At 46.8% G+C, this 22,781-nt stretch overlaps 2 protein-coding genes across 8 annotated transcripts in view; one reads left to right on the forward strand and one right to left on the reverse strand.

Moving 5' to 3' along the window:
• Window positions 1-7,210, reverse strand: part of gnsb (glucosamine (N-acetyl)-6-sulfatase (Sanfilippo disease IIID), b) — a 60,893-nt gene extending 53,683 nt beyond the window's left edge. The window contains exon 1 of the mRNA XM_038785452.1: window positions 6,926-7,210. Within this exon, the coding sequence (XP_038641380.1) occupies window positions 6,926-7,039 (114 nt within the window). The 5' untranslated portion in view covers window positions 7,040-7,210. The remainder of the gene's footprint in view (window positions 1-6,925) is intronic.
• The window catches only part of polm (polymerase (DNA directed), mu), a 215,384-nt gene that overhangs the window by 152,733 nt on the left and 39,870 nt on the right, over window positions 1-22,781 (forward strand). For 5 of the 7 annotated variants that reach the window (XR_005458799.1, XM_038785445.1, XM_038785451.1 and 2 more), the window contains exon 1: window positions 11,859-12,271. The exons of the other annotated variants lie outside the window; for them this stretch is intronic. Coding sequence is in view for 4 of the 5 variants with exons in the window: in XM_038785445.1 (XP_038641373.1) it covers window positions 12,081-12,271 (191 nt within the window). In the remaining variant the exon portion in view is untranslated. Of the gene's footprint in view, window positions 1-11,858; window positions 12,272-22,781 lie in introns of those variants that run through there. 7 annotated transcript variants of the gene reach the window in all.

Genomic DNA, 22,781 nt, shown 5'->3' on the forward strand with positions numbered 1-22,781 from the left:
ATTTCACTCCCGAGTACAAGTCCCTCACTCTCTCCAGCCCGGCCTCCCTCCACTTCCTCCGGCTTACACCTATGATTCCCACACTGTGGCGTTAACACCAACATCCCCATCAACTTAAATGTCTCCTCAGCTTTCCACACCCGGACTGTCGACTGTACTACCGGGCTCCCCTGATACTTCCCCGGAGCTAATGACAGCAGAGCCATCACTATAGCCTTCAGACTGGATCACCTTCAGTACTCTCCTCCATCTTGACCCACTCCAACGTCCAGAATAAGGCCCAAGGGAGAAAGATCGGGGGAGTCTGGAAAGTAAACGGGAACATTGGCAGTACATTCATCTTTACCACCTGCACCCTCCCTGTCAATGTCAGGTGTAATCTATACCATCTCTTAAAATCCCTCCTAATCTCCTCCACTAATGTTGTCAAATTACACCTGTGCATCGTAACCTATTCCCTCGTCACCTGAATCCCCAAATACCTAAATCTTTCCCTAGCTATTTTGAATGGCAACACCTCCATGTCCCCCCCCCCCCCCCCAATCCCACCCCACTGCATTCACCAGAAACACCTCACTCTTCCCGACGTTTAACATAAACTGAGAAGGCCACAAACCTCTCCAATATTCCCATGATCCTATCCATACTCTCCAGTGGTGATGGCACAAACAATAACGGGTCTGTGTACAGCGACACCCAGTAATCCTTGCTCCCACGGCACTCCGCAGACCTCCTAAGAGTCTTCGTCAAGGGCTCAATTGCCAGGGCGAACAACAATAGCGACAGTGGACACACCTGTCTTGTTCCTCTATGCAGTCCAGAACGCTGTTATCTCATCTCATTTGTATGTACGCTTTCCACCAGGGCTACATACAATAACCAGACCACGAATATCGAACAAAACCGAAACCTACTCAAAATTTCAAATAAGACCCTCCACTCCACCCAATCGAGGGCCTTCTCCACATCTATAGAAACAATAACCTGCCCCCCTGATTGAGTCATAACCACACTTTACAGCCTCCTGTTTTGCTGGAGAGCTACTGGCCCTTTACAAAATACATTCGATCCTCAGCGACCTCCCCTGGCACACATCATTCCATCCTCCCCGCCAACAACGTAGCCAGCACTTTCAGGTACATATTCAATAACAAAATGGGCCTATATAACCAACACTCCCAATGGATCTTTCCCCTTTCTTTGGTATTAGCATGATCAACACCTGTGTCAATGCCTCTGGCAACTCCCCCCTTCTCCAACGCCTCACTAAACATCCCCAATAAATGCAGTGCCAACTCTGCCACAAACACCTTATAAAATGCCCTCTCGCCCTCTGTAACTGCCCCACGCCTTTACCATTGTCAACATATTAAACTGCCCCTCAACCTCTTCCTGTCAGCGTAGTAATAATCTCTAACCTGTGATCAACTATGTCAAGCATGACCTTAACGGGCAACAAAGGAGATTACAATGGGATGAGAGAAGAGCTAGCTAAGGTAGACTGGGAGCAAAGACTTTATGGTGAAACAGTTGAGGAACAGTGGAGAACCTTCCAAGCGATTTTTCACAGTGCTCAGCAAAGGTTTATACCAACAAAAAGGAAGGATGGTAGAAAGAGGGAAAATCGACCGTGGATATCTAAGGAAATAAGGGAGAGTATCAAATTGAAGGAAAAAGCATATAAAGTGGCAAAGATTGGTGGGAGACTAGAGGACTGGGAAATCTTTAGGGGGCAACAGAAAGCTACTACAAAAGCTATAAAGAAGAGTAAGATAGATTATGAGAGTAAACTTGCTCAGAACATAAAAACAGATAGTAGAAGTTTCTACAAATATATAAAACAAAAAAGAGTGGCTAAGGTAAATATTGGTCCTTTAGAGGATGAGAAGGGAGATTTAATAATGGGAGACGAGGAAATGGCTGAGGAACTGAACAGGTTTTTTGGGTCAGTCTTCACAGTGGAAGACACAAATAACATGCCAGCGACTGATAGAAATGAGGCTATGACAGGTGAGGACCTTGAGAGGATTGTTATCACTAAGAAGCTAATGGGGCTAAAGGTAGACAAGTCTCCTAGCCCTGATGGAATGCATCCCAGAGTGCTAAAAGAGATGGCTAGGGAAAATGCAAATGCATTAGTGATAATTTACCAAAATTCACTAGACGCTGGGGTGGTCCCGGCGGATTGGAAATTAGCAAACGTGACACCACTGTTTAAAAAAGGAGGTAGGCAGAAAGTGGGTAATTATAGGCCAGTGAGCTTAACTTCGGTAGTAGGGAAGATGCTGGAATCTATCATCAAAGAAGAAATAGCGAGGCATCTGGATAGACATTGTCCCATTGGGCAGACGCAGCATGAGTTCATAAAGGGCAGGTCGTGCCTAACAAATTTAGTGGAATTTTTTGAGGACATTACCAGAGTGGTAGATAACGGGGAGCCAATGGATGTGGTATATCTGAATTTCCAGAAAGCCTTTGACAAGGTGCCACACAAAAGGTTGCTGCATAAGATAAAGATGCATGGCATTAAGGGTAAAGTAGTAGCATGGATAGAGGATTGGTTAATTAATAGAAAGCAAAGAGTGGGGATTAATGGGTGTTTCTCTGGTTGGCAACCAGTAGCTAGTGGTGTCCCTCAGGGATCAGTGTTGGGACCACAATTGTTCACAATTTACATAGATGATTTGGAGTTGGGGACCAAGGGCAATGTGTCCAAGTTTGCAGACGACACTAAGATGAGTGATAAAGCAAAAAGTGCAGAGGATACCGGAAGTCTGCAGAGGGATTTGGATAGGTTAAGTGAATGGGCTAGGGTCTGGCAGATGGAATACAATGTTGACAAATGTGAGGTTATCAATTTTCGTAGGAATAACAGCAAAAGGGATTATTATTTAAATGATGAAGTATTAAAACATGCTGCTGTGCAGAGAGACCTGGGTGTGCTCGTGCATGAGTCGCAAAAAGTTGGTTTACAAGTGCAACAGGTGATTAAGAAGGCAAATGGAATTTTGTCCTTCATTGCGAGAGGGATGGTGTTTAAGACTAGGGAGGTTATGCTGTAATTGTATAAGGTGTTAGTGAGGCCACACTTGGAGTATTGTGTTCAGTTTTGGTCTCCTTACTTGAGAAAGGACGTAGGGTGTGCAGAGGAGATTCACTAGGTTAATCCCAGAGCTGAAGGGGTTGGATTATGAGGAGAGGTCGAGTAGACTGGGACTGTACTCATTTGAATTTAGAAGGATGAGGGGGGATCTTATAGAAACATTTAAAATTATGAAGGGAATAGATAGGATAGATGCGGGCAGGTTGTTTCCACTGGCGGGTGAAAGCAGACTAGGGGGCATAGCCTCAAAATAAGCGGAAGTAGATTTAGGACTGAGTTTCGGAGGAACTTCTTCACCCAAAGGGTTGTGAATCTATGGAATTTCTTGCCCAGTGAAGCAGTTGAGGCTCCTTCATTAAATGTTTTTAAGGTAAAGATAGATAGCTTTTTGTAGAATAAAGGGATTAAGGGTTATGGTGTTCGGGCTGGAAAGTGGAGCCGAGTCCACAAAAGATCAGCCATGATCTCATTGAATGGCGGAGCAGGCTCGAGGGGCCATACTCCTGCTCCTAATTCTTATGTTTATGTAACCTCAAGGTGGAAGGTCAATACTGAATACACTCCAGTAACATGTGTGGTAAAATGGCCAGCTGGCTTAATCAAGGCCCAATATAGAATTGGACATTTTAAATTAAACCACAGTCACAACTACAGACAGGTCTGATAGAAATTCGAAGAGCCAAGTTTGAATATTCTGGACAGACAGCCAGGCAACTCTGGACTTGCCCTGTAAACAAGACATTGGAAGATAATCAGTTCCATGCAAATGGATCAATTGTCGTGGATTACCCAGACGAAGCCAGATCTTTTGGCACCTAGATCACCTACAGGAGGTATCTGGAGATGGGCATCTGGATGGGTGGGTTCCTGGTGTCCTGCAGAGCTGCAAGTGGCAATTCCATTGGGTGTTGCGACCCCCACCCTGTGACCTCATTGACTGAGGGCCAGAGAACTTTCTGAAAAAGCATGAAGAAGGGAATAGGAATTGACCACCAGGACCTTCCCCAGTGAAGACTTGATGCAGAATCAGCAGAAAAGATTAGACGAACGACCAAAAACATAAGCAAGTAGTGTGCGAGACCCACCTTCACGGACATAGACCCGGATACAACTGAGACTCAGAGAGTCCATAGCTCGACTGAGTTCATCCGCACATGTAGTATTATGTATCTTGGGATTATTATTATTGTTGTTTGGGATAGGGTGGCACAGTGGTTAGCACTGCTGCCTACAGTGCTCCACACCCGGGTTCAATCTCGGCATTGGGTCACTGTCCGTGTGGAATTTACACATTCTGCCAGTATCTGCATAGGATTCATCCCCACAACCCAAAGATGTGCGGGTTAGGTGGATTGGCCATGCTAAATTGCCCGTAGTGTCCTAATAAAAAAGTAAGGTTGGGGGGGTTGTTGGGTTACGGGTATAGGGTGGATACGTGGGTTTGAGTAGGGTGATCATGGCTTGGCACAACATTGAGGGCCGAAGGGCCTGTTCTGTGCTGTACTGTTCTATGTTCTATGTTCTATGTGCAGGGTAGGTGGATTGGTCACGCTAAATTGGAAAAAAATAATTGGGTACTGTAAATTTATTTTAATGATTGTTTTGGATAATTTAAGGGGGGGGGGGAGGGAAGTGACTGTTTGACTGTGTTTAGTAACAAATTTGGTTGAATCATAAACTTGTATTTTCCCTTTGTTCATCTTGTAAATAAGGGCACCTGGGTAAAACATTTGAGAAATAAACTGGTTGAATGTGAGAGTACCTTTAAGAAATTGGTGTTTATCAGCGATGTCAGAGTGTGGGTGAGCTGGGCTGTCTGTCAGCTTTCTACTTTTGTTTTAGGCTGTTTGCTGCAGGGCGTGTTTTAGTTTTGTTTTCAGTGTGGGAGCTGAAGCCAGACAAAGCAGGTGTACTGCTGTTCTCTCTGCCATGAAAAGACTGTCTCTGCATTCAGAATTATAAATGTTCTCAGTAGTGAATATAAACCTAATGTGCTTCTGTCAAAAGGTGTTTTTTTGTCTTCTGGATGTTGTTTGGGAAGTTATTAAGGATTACTTAGTGTTGTATTTGAATTGATGGTTGCGAAGATGTTCACTGTATGTTTTAAAAAGGTTAACTTGAGTTCATAGAATAAACATTGTTTTGCTTTAAAAATACTTTTTTTTTAAACCAGGGGCTGGTTTAGCTCACTCAGCTAAATCACTGGCTTTTAAAGCAGACCAAGCAGGCCAGCAGCACGGTTCGATTCCCGTACCAGCCTCCCCGGACAGGCGCCGGAATGTGGCGACTAGGGGCTTTTCACAGTAACTTCATTGAAGCCTACTCGTGACAATAAGCAATTTTAATTTCACTTTTCCATTTCTGCTGTACCACACCTGTAGAGTGGGCCATGTGCTCCCCATCCCACAATCTATCAAAAGTTGTGGGTCAGGTGACCTCCATGATACACTTTGGGGTTCTCTAAACCCTGGCCCAGTGTCTGAGGTTTCACAGACAACTCAAAAAGCAACTTCTCTCCTAAGAAAGATGAATATTTAATTTAAAACCTAACAAAATAGGAAGTGAGTGAAGTTGCAAGTAGCACTGACTCATACCGTGACTGGCCTTCAGCTCACAAGTCACAAGGCCTTGTGATTATCATGTGAAAGGTATATTATTTAGACAGTTTCTGACCTTCACATTTATAATGTTCTTCACATTTATTGCTCAGCCAAAATACTGAAAAACACTTAGTTAAATTGACAATGATTATGTATTGACAATGTTCTGGATATGGATCAACAGACCCTGGAACTGAGCAGGAACCATTGGTGGTATTATTCAAAGGTTTACCTATGCGCCCCAAGATTCAAACTTGTAACTCGGTGCACACATTTATTTCTGGAAGACATTCACTCTCTTTCCAGCATCTTCAAAGAACTCTGGAAGCAGCATTTCCAATACTTATGAGCTAAATTTTCCAGAGCATGAACAATCATTTCAGAGCTCAGGTAAAAAAAAATCTTTTCATTTAGATGTTGGGCCACTACAGCGCACTTATAAAACTTTATGCTAAGAAATAAAATTTAATTGTGTGCAATTCAGATGTTCGATGCACAAATGTTATTTTCCATTCGACATGGAAAGGCAAAAGCAAATAAGGGCATTACAGTGTCAAACCACATGAAAGATGTGTTAACAACACAGTATGCCTCATCTTTTAAATTAATTCTGGCAAGAGGCAAAGGCTGTCAGTCATCACCCAAAAGTCTCAATCCAGTTTGTAGCGAGTCGTGGTATTTGGAGTGAATTTGACTAGAGTACAATGCTTTACACCGGAGCATCATTCCAAAAAAAAACTATCTTCCCAGCGTTTTCGTTTTGAATTAGTTTATTATATTGTGAGCGATTCACTCAGTAGCCCAGTTACCCAAAATATGATTTATCCTTTATTTAGTTGACACCAGCTCGAAACAAGTGAACAAAAATCATTGCAATGTTGGCGAACTTAAAAATAAACGTTTTCGAGTAAAGCACTCGGCATCTGCACAAGAGAAAGGACACATTAACCATTTTCATCCCAATATTACTAATGCTTCTGTATCGTCTGATCGGGAAACCACGCAACAACAAAAATGGCATTGCAGTTACGGTAGAAGTTTAAAATTCACCTTGTTATGTTCATCGAAAAGGGTCACCCAGTTACTTGAGCGCGCAATGATTTGTTGACCATGGAGAAAGTCAGAGGGACTGAAAGTGAGCTCCATACCTGTACAGTAGGATTTCAGTCATACTTAAAGGCAAGTAAAGCACAAGTTCAATCACAGGTTAATGGAGACCTACCATTCCTGCCAGCTCTACGTCCTGATCGTCTGTTAGTATTAGTACGATATTCCGCCTTACACAGTGCCCGAACGAAAAGGACAGGATCAGGAACAGAAACGCTGCCAATTTCATGATATCAGATGGAAGAGGAGCAGCAGCTCGGAGCGCTGGAGGGGGATGGATGTTCAGGAAAGCCTAATGGGTGAACAGCTCAAAAGGCATCACACACACTGATCTCCAGCAGCTGGACTTTCCTGGCCTTTTAACTTTCTGCTTGGCTGATCGCACAGAGAAGACAGAAGGTACATGTGATCGACAGGCTACCCGACCAATCACATCGTCAAAAAATCTATTAGTCTTCCAATGTCCTTGCTGACTTGCCGCTTCCGTGCTCTATTAGCATAAAGGGGCGCGGTCAGAACAAGAAAGTTATCCCGGAGTTTGTATTCGCAACTTCACAATTGTGAAACACTCCACTTCCTGGTGGCCATTTTTAATGCAAATCTTTAAAAAAAATTGAATTAATGATGGCACTAATAAGCCTCACATAATAAATTTAACCTCCTCTTTCTGCAAATTTTTCTCCCTTATGTCTCCTTTGTGTCAATATCTGTCTAATTCTGCTCCTACGAAGTGCCTTGGGATGTTTTACTACATAAAGGCACAATGTTGTTATCAATGTACTCAAAACAATCAAAAACATTCATACTCCCTTTGCTTTTGCAACAAGTGGCCAAAGCACTCCTATGTAAGTATCAGGATCACATAGAGCCAATGACTGCCTATATTTGAATTTGATTGTCATTCTTTTATACTGCTTGTAGAACTTTACATACAAATTTTGATTTATTTAATAAGGACACAGGAAGTCTACACCGAGTAAATCGGGATCTCACAGTAGGTGGCGAGAAACCCAACCCATATCCAAAGTCCTTCATCAGCCTCTCCAGCGAGTGCCCATGCTGGCACCAATTAGTATTCCTTTTTAAAAATGTGAAGGGCTTCAATGGGGTGCCGATGTGGTGAGTAGCTATCTTTGCTCACAGGCAAAGAGCCCAAGGCGCTGGGCTTGCCACCCCAGTGCTTGGCGGGGGCTGGGGACTCTCCGCAGGGTGGGCTGCCATGGGAAGGTGTGGAGAGGCACTGGGGGGCAACCGGGGGAGCAACCGCTCGCGGCTCCTCCATGCTATCTCCTGGACCATGTTCCGGGTGCCACCCGTGTCCCTGCCATTCTGTCCCACTAGACATGCAGAACCCCACACACTGCTGAGGCCTCTGGCCATGCTGCTGAAGGTTATTGCTAATAGGGAATAATTGGCAATCGTGATTAAGTGAGCACCTCACACAACGCAAGCTATGGTCTGCACCATCGGGTCGAAGCCCTCGGTGATATTCCTCAGTGGCTGGGACATGCTCTGCAGTTTTCGACAATGCTCACCTGTGACTGGGACAAGCTCTGCCATGGACATTCCCATCTGAGAGCGGGACATATCCCGCAGAACCTTTTCAAGGTCAGCCTGGGCCACATCCCCCAACAAGACAGATATTCTGTCAAGACCTTCAGACATGGCCATCACCGACTGTGCGATGCCTTGGATGCCTTCACTAATGGTGCTGATGTCGCACACCAGGTTCTCCACTGCGGTTGCGCCTGCAGCCTCTGGGACTCCTGCAATTACCCATGGATCTGGTGGAATGTCGCTGATATCACGCTCTGAATGTCCTTACTGCTGTCTGTCATCTCCAACAGCTCCAGGATTACAGGAGGTAGTGCGATATATCTGCTGGACCGTGGCGTACCTGGCACTGCTGCGGAATGGAGGAAAGACATAGGCTCCCAATGGCTGTCAAGGTGACGGTCACCCTGAACTTTTATGGCTCCTTCCAGGTGCTGAATGGGGATCTGTCCGGGATCTCACATAGCTCAATGCACATGTGCACCTGCACCTTCACGGAGGGCCTACATGCCCTGTTGGCACAATATATCTATTTCAATGTGGACCGAGCCCACCAGCATGCCCGGGCATGGGGTTTACTGCCAACCCGGGTCCAGGGCATGATCGATGGGATGCATGGCCCCTACGAGCACCTGTGGATGACAGACTGCTCTTCACAAACCTAAAGGGGTTCAACTCGATGAACGTGCAGCTGGTGTGTGACTATCAGATGCGCATCATGCTGCCAAGGATGGGGAGGACCCTGCTACAGAGGCAGCGGAGGGAGGGGGGGGGGGGTTGCCAAACTTGCTTCATTATTATTGGGCGGTGAATGTGGACAAGGTGCGATGGTGGTGGGAAGGAGAAGGGGTAGAGTGGGTTAGTATGGAGGAGGAATCTTGTAAGGGGTCTAGTTTGAGGGCTATGGTTACGGCAGCATTGCCAATGGCTCCGAGTAGGTATTCAGGGAGCCCAGTGGTGCAGTCCACGGTGAAGATATGGAATCAGCTGAGGAGGCATTTTTGGGGTGGAAGGGATGTCGGTGCTAACGCCGCTGTGCGAGAATCATGGGTTTGAGCTGGGGGGATGGATAGTGTATACAGGAAGTGGAGGTGGGGCTGGTCAAGGTGAGGGATTTGTATTTGGAGGAAGGGTTCGCCAATCTGGACGAGCTAAGGGAGAGGGTAGAGCTGCTGATGAGTTGTGAGTTCAGGTATCCACAGGTTAGGGACTTTGCACGAAAGGTCTGGAAGGGGTTCCCTAGATTGGGAAGAATTGTGGATATTTACAAGTGGCTGGGGGAGCAGGGAAGCAAGCAGGTGGTGAAGATCAAGGAGAAATGGGAAGCGGAGTTGGGAATGGAGATCAATTGGGGAGTATGGAGTGAGGCACTGCAAAAGGTAAACGGGACCTCCTCTTGTGCAAGGATGAGCCTGATACAGTTCAAGGTGGTGCACAGGGTGCATAGGACTCAGGCGAGAATGAGTGGGTTCTTTCAGGAGGTAGCAGATAAGTGTGAGAAGTGTGGGCGGGGGCCAGCGAATCATGCGCACATGTTTTGGGGTTGTGAAAAATTGGGAAGATTCTGGGCGGGAGTGTTCACGGTTGGGATATTTGGGGTTCCAGAGAAGCCGGAGCTCATGGAGAGGAGGGAGGCCGATGTCATGGCCTTCGCCTCTCTGATTGCACGGCGGCGAATTTTGCTGGAGTGGCGGTCAGCATTGCCACTGGGGGTAGCAACATGGTTACGAGTTCCTGCGGTTAGAGAAGATAAAGTATGAGTTAAGGGGCTCAGCAGGGGAGTTTGAGAAAAGGTGGGGGATGTTTGTGACCGTGTTTGAGGAGCTGTTCGTCGGTGGGGGGGGGGTGATGGGGAGGGGGGTGAAAAAGGAGGAACATCTGTACACACTGTATAGTTGATTGTTGGGAAGAATGTTTCCCGGGATGTTTATTTGCTGTAACTACTTTGATACAAGTTTGAATAAAATGTGTTTTAAAAAAAAGATGTGCATCATGCACGTTTGCACCTGATACCTGGGGAACTGCGTTGGGCACCAATCAATTTGCGATTTAACTGGCCAGTCCCCATTGGCAAGAACTGAAATCCGCTGTGGCGTGGCAAGAAACTAATAATCGGCAATAATAATAATAATAATCTTTATTAGTGTCAAATGTAGGCTTACATTAACACTGCAATGAAATTACTGTGAAAAGCCCCTAGTCGTCACACTCCGACACCTGTGCGGGTGCACTGAGGGAGAATTCAGAATGTCCAATTCACCTGACAAGTCTTTCGGGACTTTTGGGAGGAAACTGGAGCACCATGTGTGAACCCACGTAAACACGGGGAGAATGTACAGACTCCGCACAGACAGTGACCTGAGCTGGGAATCAAATATGGGTCCCTGGCGCTGTGAAGCAACAGTGCAAACTTATTCCTCCAAATGGCCATTGCAAGACCTGAGAAGACTAGATTAAAAAAGGTAGGGAGAAATATCCTAACGATATGAAAAAGATTCTGTGTTTAATATTGATCAGAAATGTCATAGAAAAGGGTGGCATGTGGCATAGTGGTTAGCACTGCTGTCTGACGCGGTTGAGGACCTGTGGTTCGAATCCCGGCCCTGGGGAACACTGTCCGTGTGGAGTCTGTGTGGGATACACCCCCACATCCAAAGATGTGCAGATTGGGTGGTTTGGCCACGCTATATTGCCCCTTAATTGGAAAAAAAATAATTGGGCACTCTAAATTTATTTAAAAAACGAAATGTCATCGAACAAAATAATAGAAATAACAAGTCAGATCAGAGTTGACTTTCAGAGGACCTGACCTCAAAATAAACCTTTCAAAGAAACATGTTTGGGCTCAGGAGGCTAAATTGCCTCATTTTACTCCTAGATAATGCGTTCTCGGGAGGAAATGTCTGGCTGATTTTGCAATCCAGCTCTTGGTCTGTAGCATTGTCGGTAACAGATGAGGAACATATCAGCCATGATAGAATGGCGGAGCAGACCCGATGGGCCTAATGGCCTAATTCTGTTTTCATTGCTAATGATCTTATTTCAGTAATTGGACACAAAAAAACACATCATCTCAATAGTTAATTAGGCCTGAGGATCATTTTCTGGTTTGCCCTGAAGAGCATCCAACATGAACTCACAGCAATCTTGGGACATTGAATGTTACTTTGTTGAACTGTGTTTGCAATCAAGCAAAATGCAGCCAAAGGCTGGAGATTGTGATATAATGAGGTTCCCTGCCCTGCTTGTGCTGATTGTTATTTTGCAAGTAAAAGTATCCGTCTTATTTAACCACTGTTGTCATGTTGAACGTCAGAAATTTGCACCGTCCCACATAAAAGCTGCGGACGAGCCCCAGCCGAACAGCAGCCTGCGCGCGCATTGCGTGCGAGCGCGAGCCGCCTGCGCGCGCATTGCGTGCGAGCGCGAGCAACCTGCGCGCGCATTGCGTGCGAGCGCGAGCAGCCTGCGCGCGCATTCTAACCAGCGGGAGGCGGACCCGCCAGAGGCACTTTCCTCAGGGGCCGGCTGGCTGGCTGCAGTTGGCCAGAGGAAGCTTGGATGCAGCTGTCATTCTCATCAATAAAATTTCACACTTTAATACCACGCTCAGAAACCTTTGTGGGGCTTGTGTTGAATATCACTTTTTGAAAGGCCTGTTCTCTTTCGAATTTTGTGGTGCTTCCTTTCAGTCTCCCTCCTCCCGTCAGCCGACTATGGCCCTGGTGCCTCGGAAGAAGAAACGGAAAGATCCCGCTCTTTCTTTGGTTGGAGACAGTCCCGTTGGTGCGGTAAAGTTCGGTGAAGCTGGTATATTTTTGGTGGAGAGGAGGATGGGGTCAAGCAGGAGGAGCTTCCTCACCGAGCTTGCTCGGAAAAAAGGATTTCGAGTGGAAGAACAGATGAGGTGAGAGAGAGCTGGAGATGTGTGTCCCACCGGAGTTTGACATTATCCCCTTCGAAATTTGGACACTGACAGTTGTCATCAAGAGTTTCACTGGTGTGAGGAATAAGCAAGAATTCTTGTGTGGGAAGTCAGACCTGTAGTATAAGGGTTAACAGAAATGGATATGCTAATATTTAACGTAAATGATGTTGCATTGATATCAGCCAGTCATATGTTAGACTCTGGAGAAGAAAACGCCGTGCTGGTAAGTGTTTAGACAATACTAATAAACAAGTGTTCAGGAAGTGCCACAGTATAGTCTGAGGGAAGATGGGCCATGTGTACCAATAACCACACCAAGCGTCCACAGACCTGAGGAACCGTCTAAAACAAAAACATATTTTCAAGAGTCTGAAGTTGGTCAGAAAAGAAACCAGATAAAACGATTTACAAAGAATTTCAGAATTATAGTACTGTATTGATTTGGAAGGTATGCAAATTGTTGGTAATCTGGTAAACCTTGGGATCTGAGCAGGACAGCACTAAACGAAATATCGGAGGTAAAATGGAGGAAAGCCAGAGAGGGATTATGAAATCACAGTGAGGGAGTGGAACACTATTAAAGCTAATAAACGTAAGAAGTCTGACAACACTCAAGTTAAAGTCCAACAGGTTTGTTTCGAATCACTAGTTTTCGGAGCACAGTGCCTTCAGGTGAGTCAGGGAGCCGGCATCTCCACATCAGAGCTAATGAAGGTAGAGGAAAGTGGAGTGTGACTTTGTGCAGCATAAATTTCGGGCAGCAGAACATATTGTCTCAGGACTAAAGACTTTTTGAGTTTTTATGATGCAAAACTAGATTTGCCTATTCACATTCTTTTGCTGAAATCATTTTGCGTGCAGTACATGACTCTTGACAGCAATGGTGAAAAAGGCCCCCTGCACAGGCACCAAAAAGATTTTGACATTGACTGAAGTGAACTTCCTCTAATTTAGGTTTTGGGTGCAAGAAAAAACTTTTAACAGTTGTGAAATCAGAAGTAGCATCTGTGCTCAGAACGCTGCAACATGTGATGCCACGTGCATTCTTATGATTTATACAATGCCAGCTAAGTTGACTCTGTCAGCAGTAGAACTCTCAAAAGATACATGGGATAGAGGCACTGTTCTTCTGTGGGTTTTCTGCACCAAAGCATCCGTCATATTTTGGGGACCAAGGGCAATGTGTCCAGGTTTGCAGATGACACTAAGATGAGTGGTAAAGCGAAAAGTGCAGAGGATACTGGAAGTCTGCAGAGGGATTTGGATAGGTTAAGTGAATGGGCTAGGGTCTGGCAGATGGAATACAATGTTGACAAATGTGAGGTTATCCATTTTGGTAGGAATAACAGCAAACGGGATTATTATTTAAACAATAAAATATTAAAGCATGCCGCTGTTCAGAGAGACTTGGGTGTGCTAGTGCATGAGTCACAGAAGGTTGGTTTACAAGTGCAACAGGTGATTAAGAAGGCAAATGGAATTTTGTCCTTCATTGCTAGAGGGATGGAGTTTAAGACTAGGGAGGTTATGTTGCAATTGTGTAGGTGTTAGTGCGGCCACGCCTGGAGTATTGTGTTCAGTTTTGGTCTCCTTACTTGAGAAAGGACGTACTGGCGCTGGAGGGTGTGCAGAGGAGATTCACTAGGTTAATCCCAGAGCTGAAGGGGTTGGATTATGAGGAGAGGTTGAGTAGACTGGGACTGTACTCGTTGGAATTTAGAAGGATGAGGGGGGATCTTATAGAAACATTTAAAATTATGAAGGGAATAGATAGGATAGATGCGGGCAGGTTGTTTCCACTGGCGGGTGAAAGCAGAACTAGGGGACATAGCCTCAAAATAAGGGGAAGTAGATTTAGGACTGAGTTTAGGAGGAACTTCTTCACCCAAAGGGTTGTGAATCTATGGAATTCCTTGCCCAGTGAAGCAGTTGAGGCTCCTTCATTACATGTTTTTAAGGTAAAGATAGATAGCTTTTTGAAGAATAAAGGGATTAAGGGTTATGGTGTTCGGGCCGGAAAGTGGAGCTGAGTCCACAAAAGATCAGCCATGATCTAATTGAATGGCGGAGCAGGCTCGAGGGGCCAGATGGCCTACTCCTGCTCCTAGTTCTTATGTTCTTATATGAATTACAAGTTGATTGAATTACTTGTATGGCTATAATATTACAGTTGATTTATTTGTAATCCTGTAGTTCTCGGATTGAATATTCTGTATTTTTAAAAAAAAATTTAGTGCACCAATTAATTTTTTCTAATTGAGGTGCAATTTAGCGTGGCCAATCCTCAAAACCTGCACATCTTTATTTTGTGGGGCAAAACCCACGCAAACACAAGGAGAATGTGCAAACTCCACATGGACAGTGACCCAGAGCTGGGATCGAACCTGGGAACTCAGCGCCCTGAGGCTGCAGGGCTAACCCATTGCACCACTGTGTTGCCCCATATTCTGTATTGTTGGTATGTGACAAAATATTGGTTGCAGACCTCTGGTGACGGGGATGTGCTGCACGGAAGGTGACTCTTCTAGGAAGTCAAATTTAGACATTTTTAACCCAATAGTCTGCCAAAGCTGAGGGGAAAAAACATTCCTTCATCACCCTCTTTAACTTACAAACAAAAATATAAAATATTAACTGAAATGCCGACCAACAGCCGCACCAGAAGCGGCAAGGATATGAGAGGCAATAGGAGCCTGGAGATCCCAGCAAGCAAGACGGCAGACCCACGAGGCAAGGAAGCTGAGGCAGCACTTGAAGGAGAGGGGCCAACAAGCCACGCAAGAAACTCCTCATTGGAGGGTGGCTGGAGGAAGTTCCTCACCAGTGAGCTAAAGAAGCTCAAGAAGGACATGAGGCTTGGAATCCAGGCAATGGTCAAGGTGGCGGTCACAGAAGCACTGGCGCTATGCAGGTAACCCTTGAAAAAACAGAGAGACTAGAGGACCAGGGAAGCACAATCAAGCTGGAAAAGAGCTCTAACAAAGAACAAGGAAATGTATAGCACAGGAAGACGCCCTTCGGGCCTCCAAGCCTGTGCCGACCATGCTGCCCAACTAAACTAAAATCTTCTACATTTCCTGGGTCCGTATCCCTTTATTCCCATCCTATTCATGTATTTAAATCATGGCCTCAATAGACCAGAGCGACTGGAGCGTAAAAAAAAAATAAACGGCAGAGATAGCAAAGTTGGTGGGAACCTGCAGGGGAAAATAGAAGACCAAGCGAATTGGTGGAGATGGCAGAACCTCAGAATAGTGGGACTGGCGGAAGGAACCAGAGGCAGGAACCCCACACATGACGTGGTCCAGATGCTGGGAAAGTTAGTAGGAAGTGACCGCTTTCTCAGCCTGCCAAGGATCGACAGGGCTCACAGATTGCACCAGCTGAAATCCAGGCCCGAGGGCAATAATTGCAAAGGTGCACCATTACCAAGACCGGTTGAGAATCCTGTGATGGGCCAGACAGATGAGAACCTGCAGCTGGGGGGGTACACCGGAAGCGACATGGGGCGGACCTCGCCAAGCGCTCGGCTGAATGCAACAGAGCAAAGAAGGCTCTGTTGAAAAGTGGGCTAAAGTTTAGGATGCACTACCTACCGATAATCCTCCAGGGCAAGAGCACAATTTTACGGCCCTGCAGAAGCGGACAGTTCATCCAAAAACAATGGTCTGGGAACTGCCTTACGGCACAGAGGACCTGGGTTCAATCCTGACCACCGGTCACTGTCTGTGTGGATTTGCACATTCTCCCCCATGTCTGAGTGGGTCTTACCCCCACAACCCAAAAAGATGTGCAGGCAAGGTGAATTGGCCACAATGAAATTGCCTCTTAATTGGAAAAAAAGAATTGGGTATTGTAAATTTAAAAATAAACGGGCTGGGAAAGCAGCAGCAGAAACAGAGGTGAAGCCGTCACCCTGAGTGACAATTTGTGCGGGACTGTACCGGTGCCTCGTCCTGAAGACGAAGGCACAGAAAGAGGGGTGAGGGCAGCGGGCCTCAGAAATAGGGAGAATAAGGAAGAGGTGAAAGGTAAGAAAAACGGTGGGTGGGGAGGCTCAGTGCCAACCTGAGAGGGGGGGCTACGACAATAGAAAAGCTGCTGCCAGGAGGAGAGAGAGTGTGCCCTGCGACACAGGGTGGTGGATGCAGTACCATAGAGGAAGCAAAGGGGGAAGGGTCTCATGGTGATGGTGCAGTAGCAGTGGCCATTTTAGATGGCCCCCTAACAAAGAGAACCTCCAGAGTGCAGGGGCGCACCCTGCAGGTAAATGATTGGTCCCGCAGGAGGGGGGGAGGGGGGGGGGGGGAACAGAACAGAAATCCCCCCATCAGAATAATAACCTGGACCATCAGGGACTTGACGACTCAGTGAAAAGATCCAGAGTCTTCGCCCACCTGAAAAGTATGAAAGCCGACATAATCTTCCTCCAAGAGGGAGAAGGGCCGACTGCGGGTCAGAAAGAACTGGGTCGGAGAGACATACCATTCTTGCTACAGAACAAGAGCTAGGGGGTAGACATGCTGGAGGATTAACAGGAGGATGATGCTTAAGGCGCTCTGAAGACCCAAGGGGACATAATTCATGGTCAGCAAGATCCTGGAAAGGGCACCAGTAGTCCTTGTTAACATGTACACTCCCAACTGGGACAACATGGAGTTTATAAAGAAGACGATGGCAGAAATCCCCGACATAAATACGCACCAACTCATCATGGAAGGGAGCTTTAACTGTGTACAGACCCACAAACAGACAGGTCAAACCCCAGAACTGAAGATCTCTGACATGGTCATAGAACTCAGCACGTTTAAGGAGCAGATGGAGGTTCCATACACGCTGTACATAAGGTAAATACATGCCTATATCTCTTTGTGGTAGGGAAAACTGTGCTTCCAAGGGCTGAATACTCTGCATCATGAACGCCGACCACGCTCAACACTACATGAAAGTGATGTTGGAGACATGTCTTGCCCAATGTCGCCCAAGGAGGTTGGACAGTGCCCTCTTTGCCAGCCAGGTGTTCTGTGCAAAAATATCACAAGCTATAGACGGGTATGTTATCAATAACCAGAATGGAGAGGTCTCGCCCTCCACATTCTGGAAGGAGCTGAAGGCTGTGATCAGGGGTGAGATTATTACCTAAAAAGTATGTAGAGACAGGGAAGAGAGGGCGGCTAGGCTACAGCGAGTCGACTCCACACTGGAGCTAGACCAACAATACTCCGCGGCCCCGACTAGGTTTCTACTTCCTCTGTGCAACACGGTAGCACAAAGGGCAACACGATAGCACAGTTTGCGGCACAGCTTCACGGTCCCAGGTTCGATTCTTCGCTTGAGTCACTGTCTGTGCGGAGTCTGCACATTCTACCTGTGTCTGCGTAGGTCTCCTCCGGGTACCCTGGTTTCCACCCACAGTCCAGGTACCCTGGTTTCCACCCACAGTCCAAAGATATGCGGGTTAGGTGGATTGGCAATGCTAAATTGTCCTTGGTGTCCAAAAAAGGTGGGGCAGGGTTAATGGGTTACAGAGTTAGAGTGGGCTTCTGTAGGGTGCTCTTTCCAAAGGCCGGTGCAAACTCGATGGGCTGAATGGCCTCCTTCTGCACTGTAAATTCTATGATTCTGGCGGAAAGGAAAAAAACTACAAATTGACTTTGACCTGCTCTCCGCAAGGAAAGCAGTGCATCAACTCCGCCAGACACAGGGAACATTCTATGAATCTGGAGACAAAGCCAGCCACCTGCTGGCTCACCAGCTGAGAAAGCAGTCGGCCATGACGGGAAATAGCACAGATTAGGGACATCAAAAGCAGAGACAGAAAAGGTCAACAATACTTTTGAGGCCTTCTGTTGGAGGCTGTATATCTCTGAGCCCCCGGAGGGGGACTTGGGGATGAGGCTGTTCCTCAATGGACTGGGCATGCTAGGGGGAGAATAGGAAACGGGGGCTGGAAGCACCACTAGAACTGGGAGAAGTCATGGAGAGTATTACTTCCATGCAGGTTGGGGTGCCAGGACCAGATGGATTTCCGACAGACTACTATAAAACAGCTTGTGACAGCATGGCCCCACACCTGCGGGAGATGTTCACAGACTTGCTAGCAACGGGCACCCCACTTCCAACACTAGCACAAGCCTCAATCTCGCTGACACCCAAGAAAGACAAAGGCCCGACAGAATGCGGGTCTTACAGACCCATCTCACTGCTCAATGTCGACGTGAAAATACTGGCTAAAATCCTAGCCAGGCGACTGGAGAACTGCGTACCAGAGGTGGTTGCAGAGAACCAGACGGGCTTTGTTTAGGGTGGCCCTGCTAAATGTGATAATGATCCCATCCGGGGAGAGAACACCAGATGTGATCATTTCCCTAGATGCAGAAAAGTCTTCCGACAGAGTCGGGTGGAAGTACCACAGAGGTACTGGAGCAGTTCGAGTTTGGAGCAGGGTTCATTAGCATGGGTGAAACTTCTGTACAGCGCTCCCATGGTGAGCGTGCGGTCTGACACCACCAGCTCTAAGTACTGTCAGAGGCACAAGACAGGGATGTCCGCTGTCACCGCTGCTATTTTGCCTGGCTTCGTCTACTAGCAATTGCACTGTGTGCTAAAAAACTGGAAAGGGATCCAGAGTTGCGACAGAGAGCATAGAGTCTCACTATATGCAGATGACTTGCACCTCCAAGTCGCAGACCCCCCAAGCAGCATGGAAGGGATCATGGTGCTCCTGAATGAATTTGGAGCCTTCTTGGGCTACAAACTCAACCTGAGCAAAAGTTCGATCTTCCAGGTGAACCTGCAAGGCAGGACACAGCTGGAGGGACTGCCATTTAAACAGGCCAGAAACAAATTCTGCTACCTGGGGATCCAAATTGCCCACGACTGGACACGGATTTGTGGTGATATGAGTATTGGCATATCTATGTATAATTGCACATGTGGTACAGAGGTGCGACTCCGCGCAACACAATATGGTGAAGAGCGAGATGGATGGTTTGATGGTACCACACCAGTTTCAAAGTCTCGGCAATCTGGACTCAAACTGGCCTGGATTTAAGCAGCAGTTTCAACTCTTCCTTTTTGGTCTGTGGCCCACAGGCTCTGCCTGATGAAAGGCGCATTGTGTTGCTGCTAACAACAGCAGGTTCTCAAATGCTTCAACTGTGCAACTCATTCGGCTTTTAAGTACGGTGAGCAGAGCTACGAGGAGGTTATTCAACGCTTCGATTGCCACTGCTCCCCTAAAAGCAATGTCGACGTGAAATTACTGGCCAAATTCCTAGCCAGGCGACTGGAGAACTGAGTACCAGAGGTGGTTGCAGAGAACCAGACGGGCTTTGTTTAGGTCGACAGCTTACGTCAAACATCAGGCCCTGCTAAATGTGATAATGATCCCATCCGGGGAGAGAACACCAGATGTGATTATTTTCCTAGATGCAGAAAAGACAGAGTCGGGTGGAGGTACCTCAGAGGTACTGGAGCAAGTTTGGGCTTGGAACTGGGTTCATAGCATGGGTGAAATTTCTGTATAGCGCTCCCATGGTGAGCGTGCTCTAAGTACTGTCAGAGGCACAAGACAGGGATGTCCGCTGTCACCGCTGCTATTTTGCCTGGCTTCGAGCCACTAGCAATGTTCCGGAAGAGAAAGAATCCGTTGGCAGTTTTGTGACGGATCGGAGATTAAAGGCCCAGTTGTGCAATTTTGGACAGTTGTAATCCTCAATGATCCGAAACCAAATCATATATGGAATCTCGGATGGTAAACTACGTGAACAGCTGTTAAAGGAAGACAACCTGGATGCTGCCATCAGGATGTTCCAGACAAGTAAGCTCTCTGCGCAGTGGATCGGGGCCTTGAGCACAGTCCGCGCTGGTGCCAATCCGAGAAATGATTCTGGTGCCACAAATGCTGAGACACAGTTTAGTAAGAAACATGGTCTCGGTGTGGACGGCCATTTTGAGCGCACCGCTCCGCAGTGACGAAAGAAACGTACTCGCGATGGGGTGGCTATTTTGAACAAACTGATAAAAGACATGAGACGAAACGTGGTCTTGATGGGGGCCGCCATTTTGAACATCACAAGAAACATGGTCTCGTTGGGGACGGCCATTTTGGGCAGCAAGTCCCATCTGCCATTTGTGCCCAAGTTGTGGCAAGAGAGACTCTGCAGCGATGTCCTGTTTTCAAAAAGAACTGCTACCAGTATGGCAGGAAGTGCCACTTTGCTCATCGCTACACAGTTGATCGAGCACTATAGAAGAGCCCAAATCGGGATAAAAGGGTCGATCATCGGGCTGACGTGAATATGGTTTCAAAAATGAGTCGAGTGAGTTGGCGGGCCTGGCGAAGAAGTGACGCGCACCGTCTGCAGTCACAGTGAGGCAAACATGGGAGCCATCGAAGACAGCTGGATGATCCTGGTAATGCTCAATGAAACAGTCATCAAGTGCAAGATTCTTATGGGACAGCAAGAGCCAACCTGATTCCGCTCTTAGTGGTGCAGCAGCTAAAGATAGCATCGCACATTGATCTGAATGATTTTTAAGACTATAATGGGCATCAATTCATGACTGTGGGAGAATGAGAGCTCGATGTCACCATTAAAAAGGTGACGCAGAAGATACGGTTCTCTGGAATTGCTCATTGGGGTGCAGGCCTGTGAAGCGCTCTGGCTAGTCAAGAAGGTGTACACCCCAGATTGCATGGCACCTCCCTGACACGCCTTGGTGGAGACCATCTCCAAGGCACATCCGGAGGTATTTCAAGGGTTTGGCACCCTACCATTCACCCACCGCATATAACTGAAGGAAATTGCGAGACCAGTGGTGCATGCGCCCAGACGGCTTCCTGCCCTGCTGAGGGAGAAACTCGAGGCTGAGCTGCAGCAGCTGACAACCCTGGGTGTCATAAGGTGCATTGAAGAGCCCACGGACTGGGTGAACTCGATGGTACGTGTCAAGAAACTGAACGAGGACGTGAGCATTTGCATGGACCCCAAGGACCTCAGTGCGAGCATCAAAAGAGAGCACTATCCCATCCCCAAAAAGGGAGGAAATTGCATGCTGGGGCGACATGTTTCAGCAAGCTGGATGAGGCAAGTACAAGATTGGGCACTTTTAATACGCCCTTTGGCCGGTACTGTTTTCAGCGAATGCCCTTCGGAATCATCTCTGCATCGGAAATATTTCATTGGGCCAGGGAACACAAAGTGGAAGGGCTGCTGGGTGTCCATGTGTATGTGGATAACATCATAATCTGGGAATCCACGCGTGAGGAACATGGTGCATGGCTCATGCAAGTGCTCAAAAGGGTCAGTAAAAAGGGCCTCAAAACTCAATCAGGCGAAATGCCAAGTTGGAGTGGGTGCCATCACTTTTCTAGGAGATAGGATATCATCGAAGGGGGTACAGCTGGATGATGAGAAAATCAAAGCCATCATTAACATGCCGAGGCCCATAGATACAAATGGTGTACTGTGAATTCTGGGTATGATCAACTTATGTTGGAAAATTCATTCCCAACCTAACCTCCAAGATGTCCCAGCTCAGAAAAGTCCATTAAGAAGGATATGATCTTCCAGTGGTCGCTGAAACATGAGCAGGATGGGTGAGTGCTCTGTGTTTCCCGAACAACGACGCCTATGCTGGCCTTTTTCGACCCGACCAAGGAGACAAAAATGTCCATGGACGCATCTCAATAATCTAATAATAACCGCTTATTGTCACAAGTAGGCTTCAGTGAAGTTACTGTTAAAGCCCCTAGCCGCCACATTCCGGCGCCTGTTTGGGGAGGCCGGTACGGGAATTGCTTCCGCGCCGCTGCCTTTTTCTGCATTACAAGCCAGCTGTTTAGCCCACTATGCTAAACCATCCCCAAGAGGGGATCGGGAAGGTGCCGTTGCAATAGAATGCAAATGGGGATTGGCTACCGGTAGCATATTCCTCGAGGGCATGACGGGGACAGAGCACGAGCATAGATATGTACAAATCGAAAAAGAATGCCTGGGACTTGTTTCGAGGCTTGGAAAAGGTTCACGATTACATGTATGGGCTTCTGACATTTTTGGTTGAGACGCCTCACAGGCAACAAGAACCTATGCCAGATGTCCCCACGGATACAATGGCTCATGAAGCTTCAGAGGTATGATTTCAACTTGATCTACACACCAGGCAAATTTCTGGCTGTCGCTGGCACACTCTTAAGGGTGGTGTCCATAAATTAAGTCTGTCCAGTGGGGGTGGGTACATCTCAACATGGAGGCTGATATCGGATGAGAAATATGAGTTTTGGCGGTTATTTCTAATGTTTGGCTTTTGTAAATTGTATTTGGTTGGCACAGATTTGTTTATTTTGTATTGTATAAAATGAAAAACCTAAAAACATTTTCAGAAAAAGTACTGGTGGTATAAATTGAATGAGAATGAACCATTTCACTGGCTACATTTGTGCTGAATAAAACAAAAGCACCTTTAACTGTAATAAATTTATTAA

The sequence above is a fragment of the Scyliorhinus canicula genome, chromosome 26 (assembly GCF_902713615.1).
Source record: "Scyliorhinus canicula chromosome 26, sScyCan1.1, whole genome shotgun sequence".
Classification (NCBI taxonomy): domain Eukaryota; kingdom Metazoa; phylum Chordata; class Chondrichthyes; order Carcharhiniformes; family Scyliorhinidae; genus Scyliorhinus; species Scyliorhinus canicula.